The 6,456-nt window shown below is 60.0% G+C and overlaps 1 protein-coding gene across 1 annotated transcript; it reads left to right on the top strand.

The window, feature by feature from the left end:
- Nucleotides 1-117: 117 nt before the first annotated feature.
- Nucleotides 118-4,257, top strand: LOC113980983 (transcription elongation factor A protein 3-like; the record flags this gene model as incomplete). The annotated part of the gene is made up of 10 exons (XM_027708223.1): nt 118-206; nt 427-495; nt 622-705; nt 993-1,070; nt 1,168-1,322; nt 1,594-1,650; nt 2,498-2,652; nt 3,178-3,324; nt 3,412-3,483; nt 3,602-4,257. Coding segments are annotated over 10 exons (915 nt in total), but the record flags the coding sequence as incomplete, so codon positions are not given.
- Between the last annotated feature and the right edge of the window lie 2,199 nt (nt 4,258-6,456).

The following is a 6,456-nucleotide window of genomic DNA, read 5'->3' as shown; positions in this document are numbered from 1 at the left end:
AGCAGCACCGGGGTGGCTTTTGGAGAATGGATAACTGGGAATTTTTTTATTTTCCTTTCTCTAGAGCTAATTATTCCTTGGATGAGGGCTGTTTGGATGGTGCTCATCTGACCCTGTCCCGCTCTCTCTGTCCCTAGGAAGCCCAGCAAATCCAGCTCTCATGCTGCCACCACCCAGGGCCACTCTGCCGACTCCAACCCAGAGAGGTACCTGCTGAAGGATGCCCTGAGCTCACACTGGGCTCTGCTGGGCACTGCCAGCCCAGGGGAGGCTTTCCTGGCAGCCTGGGGGTTGTGGGGCTCAGGGCTGACCCAGCTAGGGATGGGCTGTGCAGAGGGGCAGGATCTGGCTCACAGGACGCTGGGAGATGCTGGGGCTGGGCTTGCTGAGAGCATCTCTCCCTTCCTTTGGGCTTCCATGGTGAAGAGAGTCCAGTGACAGCCGGAGCCCCACTGCATCCTCCAAGAAGTCACCTCTGGATGGCAAGAAAGAGAGGTGGGTGCTGGGCTGGGCGGGGATGGGGGAGGTTGGACCCCACCCCCTCGCTGGGCTGTAGTTGGGGGTCTGGACCCACTGCCTAGTCCCTATCATTGTCCTCTGACCTGGGGCTTGTCCTGCCAGGAGGGACTCTGCTGACTCCAGGTCCTCCACCACCTCAGCCACCTCCTCCTCTTCCTCCCCCCAGAAGAGGCTCTCGGGAGAGAGGTAAGGAGGGGATGCCCAGGGCAGCTTGGGGATGCTTTGGGGGTCCCTTTTGGGGATGCCTTGACCATGGGAGCCCCATCCTGGGTGGGCAGAGATGGCTGGGAGCCCTGATCCTGCCATGGGCCCTGGGACATTGCTTGGGAGGAGCAAATCCTCCCCTGGGGAGATTCCTGTTGGCTTCTGAGCGCTCACATTGATGTGCTGGTGCCCAAAGTCCTGCCACCATTCCCTGCCCCCTGTCCTGCCCACCCATGTCTGGTGTCATCCCACTGTCCCCTCTCCCCCAGGAGAGCCTCTGTGGGCTCCAGCTCCTCTCCAGCTGCCACAGGGTCCCGGAGAAACTCCAGTGACAGCAAGGAGGAAAGGTAGGAGAGACCCATCCTGCTGCTGTGGGGCCCCGACAGGTCCCTGCGGCTGTGCCAGGACCTCACCCCCTGCTTGTCCCCCTGGTGTGCCCCACAGAGCCAACAGCAGCAAGGGCAAACCAGAGACACCACGGACCCCCACCAGCCCCTCCTTCTCTCCCAGCCCCTGTTTCCTGGCCCCCTGTTACCTCACAGGGGATTCCGTGCGGGACAAGTGCATCGAGATGCTGACGGCCGCGCTCCGTATGGATGGTGAGCGGGGCTGGGGGGGCTGCACCCCAGCCCAGGCTGTTTCTCCTGTGGGACAGCCCTAAAGGGAGCCTTCAGCCCTAAAATGAAAGAAAAGGAGATTGGTAGGGATGATGGGGATGGGTCTTTGTAAAGTTCAAGGTAGATAAAAATGGGTATTTTGGAGATGGGGTGGGACAAGTAAAGGGGGAGACGTGAGGTTTTTTTGGGGGGTACAGTGAGGCTTGAATGGTTTCACACCTGGAAGTCACCCCTTGACCCCTCTGTCCTTTAGATGACTACAAGGAGTTCGGTGTCAACTGTGAGAAGATGGCATCGGAGATTGAAGACCATATCCTTTGGGGAGGGTGGGGGTCCCGGGGCACTGTCTGCTGGGGGGGGCACACATGGGCTGGAGAGTGGTTATGGGGACAGGGCAGAGGGTGGCAGGGACAAGGACAGAGTGTGACAGGCTCTGCTGTGCTCGTTGCCTGCAGAGGGAGCCCAGACCACGGTTAGAGGATGCCGAGGCTGATGTTGATGCTGATGTTGATGCTGAGCAGAGCATCCCCTGAGCACATGCCTTAGTCCGGGGGGGGGGTCTGTGTGTCCCCCATCAAACTGCTCTGCTCAGGGACCTGCCTTCATCCCTGGGGAAAGAAACCCAAACTCAACCAAGGCCTTTTCCTTGAGCCTGCTGTGGGTGCCCATGTGCCCAGGCTGGCAGGGATGGGGCCACCTCCACCCATGCCCAGTTCAAGACCTGAGTGTCTCTTGGCAGACCCCCAAGACCGAAATCAGCCCCAAGGTGGTTTCCCCTCCTGGGTACAGTTTGATTTTTGGTGCATCCCAGACTCTGTGCCGGAAGCTGCTGGCTCAGCCCACCTGCCCACATCTGTACAGGCAGTGGGTGACTTTTGGCCATCCGGGGAGGAGGGAACAGGCTGAGTCCTCTGCAACACGAACTTGTCACAGCACAGTGAGCTGTGCTGGCAGTCCCTGAGCCCCACAGCCTCGCCTGGATGCCAGACTTTCCAAGGCAATGCAAAGCTGTTTTCCTCCCAAAGCTCTGCTTCACCCTCCTAAACTCAAGGATGGGGACACTCAGGGAGCAAATTCTCATTGAAGTCGACCACCTCCACATGGGCACCGACCCTGGTGACAGCCAGCAGCCCCCTTGATTCCTTGACAGGCCCCACATATCTTCCAGGAGCTGAAGAGCACGGACATGAAGTATCGCAACCGGGTGCGGAGCAGGATCAGCAACCTGAAGGACCCCAAGAACCCCGGGCTGAGGAGGAACGTGCTGTGTGGGGCCATCGAGCCCTCCCTCATCGCCCGCATGACCGCCGAGGTGGGCACAGGGCGGGGGGCACGGGGCTGGTTCATGGGTCACATCCATCCTTCCTCCACAGCAGAGGGACTTGGCTTGGTGGTGCCCACACTGGGCTTATCCCAACACCTCCCCGTCCCATCCCGGTGTTGGCTGGGCCAAGGGGAGCAACAGGCACAGGGAGAAAGTGGAGGCACTGCCCCTCAGAGCCCTGCAGCTCCCCCAGCCCATCACAGAGCTGGCTGTGGGATGTCACACGGGCAGGGGTTAGCCTGCAGGGTCCCCATTCCTCCTCCTCAACTGGAGTCCACAAATCAGGCTCCTGGGAAGCCCAGTTTGCCCTGCAGGGAGGCAGATCCCTGGGGGCAGCAGTTTGGGGTTGAGGATGGGGTGATTTCTCCGTCTGGGTGGGTCTGATCCCTCCCGCGAGCGCAGAGAGCAGGATCAGTCCTGGTCCGGGAGAGGACGGGGAGGGTGCTGGACCACGGCAGGTGTCTGTGAGCAGAGCTGTGGCCACACTGACCACGGGGCCGACGCTGGTGGCAGGAGATGGCCAGCGATGAGCTGAAGCAGCTGCGGAATGCCATGACCCAGGAGGCCATCCGGGAGCACCAGATGGCCAAGACGGGCGGCACCGTCACCGACCTCTTCCAGTGCGGCAAGTGCAAGAAGAAGAACTGCACCTACAACCAGGTCAGCCCTGGGGCACCCCAGGGGGTCTCTCCTGGCCCGATCCCCACCAGAGGGGTCTCTGCTGACCCCACCCCTGCTCCATCCCAGGTGCAGACACGCAGCGCCGACGAGCCCATGACGACATTCGTGCTGTGCAACGAGTGTGGGAACCGCTGGAAGGTCTGTGCCCAGCTCGGGGGGGGGGGTGGCTCACCAGCCCTTCCCTAGCCCCCCAAAATGTTGGTGGCGGGGCTGGGTGAGGGCTCACCACCTGCCCTGTGCTCTGCCTCTCCCGCAGTTCTGCTGACGGTGCCGTTGATGGGGCTGGAGGGAACGTGGTGCGAGATGAGATGCTGTGGTGCCATCACACGTGGAGAGGAGGGTGACAGGGTGGCACCAGTCCCTACACCCTGGCTCCCTGATTCCTTGCACTGGGCTCCCTCAAACATCCCAGGCAGCCAGGCTCCAGCAAAGTCTGTTTTGCTCGAGAAGGTCCCAGTGAATTCAATGGTTCCTCCCTGTAAATCCCTTCCCTTTGCTCGGGTTGAGCTGGGATCCCACTGGGAACAGACTCATCCCTGGATAGGGGGACTGGTATGACCTGGCAGCGTGCCCTTCCCTGTGGGAAACCTGGACTTGGATGATTTGGGGCAGGAGGAATGTCATCCCATGGATGTGGGGCTGTGCCCGGGGTTGGGGATGGGAGTGGGTCAGGTTTTAACCCAAACACCTTCTTCCTCACCTGAACACTCAGAGGGAGGACATGGAGGGGATGGGGTGGTTGCAGGGTGTCTGGATGCTCTTGGGATGCCACCGTGTCCCTCTATTCTGAAACACAAGGACAATCCATCCTGGCTTGAGGGCACTGTGTCCCAGGGAAGAAGGAGGGATGGCAGGGAGAGGAGTGAGGAAAAACCCTCCAGCCAAAGCAATAAAGGTGTGAACTGTCTCTGAGGCACAGACTGTTTTGTGAGGGGGTCTGGCACCTCTCCCTCATTTTGTATCCCCCCAGCTCCAGCCTTGTGGTCCTCTGAGAGCCCCCACCCAGCTCCAACACACACCCTGCATCCCCCAGCCCCCAGCTTGGGATGTAACTATGGCTTGATGCTCATCCATCACCTGCCTGGTGATTAAAAACCTTTAATTACGGCTGGAGCAGCTCCCTGGCTGGGTCTGGATGCTGTGGGCTGTCCCACGGCAGGGCAGAACCTCCACTGACAGCCAGGAGGGTTTTCCAGGGAAAGGGCATCAGAGACCAGCTGGGACACATCCCTTTGGCTGCGGGAGGTTTGGGACAGAGCCTCGTGGCACCGAGCCCGTCCCTTGTCACCACCAGCCTCTTCCAGCAGCAGTGAGATGTGACAGGGACACAGGAAGGTCACAGTGACCACAGGTGGCCACGGGTGAGGAGGAGGAGGAGGGTGCTGCTCCCACGCCTGCATGAGCTCATGTGTGGGAGTGCAGGAGGACGGTGGAGCTGCTAATTAACCCATCATTAATGTTCTAATCTGGGGCTGAGGTGTGAATTTTTCCCCAGGCAGAGCCCAAGGCTGTTTGCACCCAGAGCTGGGTGCTAAACCCTCCGTGTTTGGGGGTCCAGGCCACCCCTGAGCCCCCCCAGAGAGCTCTCTGGGCTGCAGTGCTCGTTAGCACACCAAAGTCATTAATAAGCCTCCAAGGCAATTATTTACGCTTGCAGAGTGCGTGTGGCTGCAATTAAGGAGTATAGTGGGTCGTGGGGGATGAGTAAAACATCAGTGTGACCTTGAGCTGGGGAGGGGGAGCTCAGGAGGGGCAGTTCCAGGGCTCCTGGCTGTCCCCAGGGTGCCACAGGGCGTGTTTGGGTGGGACAAGGCTGAAACAGGGGGATTTGGACCTGGATTTTTCAGAGTCCAGTCCAATAAAGGCATTTGAGCAATACCAGAGGAAGCCTGGCCCCAAACACGTTATTATGGAGCTCCTGGCACCCCTCTGTGTCCTTCTGTCTCCAGGGAAATGTCACCCTGTGGCCCCTCCCCAGGTCCCCGGGGAAATCCCAGAGGAGGAAAGGGAGCAGGGAAGGCAAACTGGAGAGCAGGGCACTGCCACCCAGGCAAGGATGTCCCAGCTCCCAGGGAGGGCTTTCCCACCTGCTTAAAGCTGGAGGAACTCTTGGTCCTGAGGGATTCTCTGGCCTCGGGGAGAGATGCAGGATGTGTCCCCTGTGGCACTGGAACAGGGGGCATTGAGGGGCTCTCTGGCATCCTGCTGTTTCCAGGGGTTGAAGCAGGCTCTGGGTGGCTCTTGGGGACAGTTCCCAGCACTGAACCTCTGACCCACTCCATGAGGAGGCCACAGATGTGTGTGTGTGTTACAAAACCCCAATTCCCAAATTTCCAGCCCCCAAACTGGGATGACTGAGCCCCCCCCAGGAGATCCTGCCGTCCCTCCCCAGCCCTCAGCCCCGTAGGTGCTTTGTCTCAGGGGGGTTTCCCCTCTCTCCACCCGGGTGACTGTCCCCTCCTCCCCTCCACACCCCCCAGCCTGGCAGGGAAGAGGAGGAGGGAGGATCCCTGGCAGCTCCCTGTCCTGCCAGCGCTCAGCTGGGAGCTCTCTTGAACTCTGGGGAATTGGGCACTTCACTTCTCCTTTCTCATCAGTGCTGGAGCCACGACTGCAGCAGCTAATGCTGGTCCCCCCCTCCTCCTGCACAGCCCTGCAGGCAGGAGGCTCAGACAAGAGCCCTCAGGAGCTCGGGGGCTCTGTCACAGCCCCGGCCCCACCCGGGGCTGGTCGTGACTGTGCAATGATGGAGAGGCTCCTACAGTCCCTGCCAGGGGTTGATTCCCCCCCCCGGAGCCTCCAGGTTTGGATGCTCCAAAGCTTCAGCAGAAGCTGGTGCCTCTCCCTGCCTGTCCCTGCATGAATCATGGCATCAGTTTGGTTGGAAAAGATGTCCAAGACCATCGAGTCCAACCGTTCCCCCACTTGGCACTGCCAAGCCCACCACTAACCATGTCCCCAAGTGTCACATCCACAGGTCTTTTAAATCCCTCCAGCAATGATGACTCAAATGAGGCTCTCAATCCTCCATCTGATGGAGGTTTTGTATTCAACCTCCAACCTGCAGCACTTCAAACAACCCCACCGTGTGTCCCCCATGAGGGAACAGCC

The sequence above is a fragment of the Neopelma chrysocephalum genome, unplaced genomic scaffold (assembly GCF_003984885.1).
Source record: "Neopelma chrysocephalum unplaced genomic scaffold, ASM398488v2 Primary Assembly neopelma1_95776, whole genome shotgun sequence".
NCBI classification, from domain to species: Eukaryota; Metazoa; Chordata; class Aves; order Passeriformes; family Pipridae; genus Neopelma; species Neopelma chrysocephalum.
Note: the sequence above shows the minus strand (reverse complement) of the source record. Positions and strands in the feature narration are given on the sequence as shown.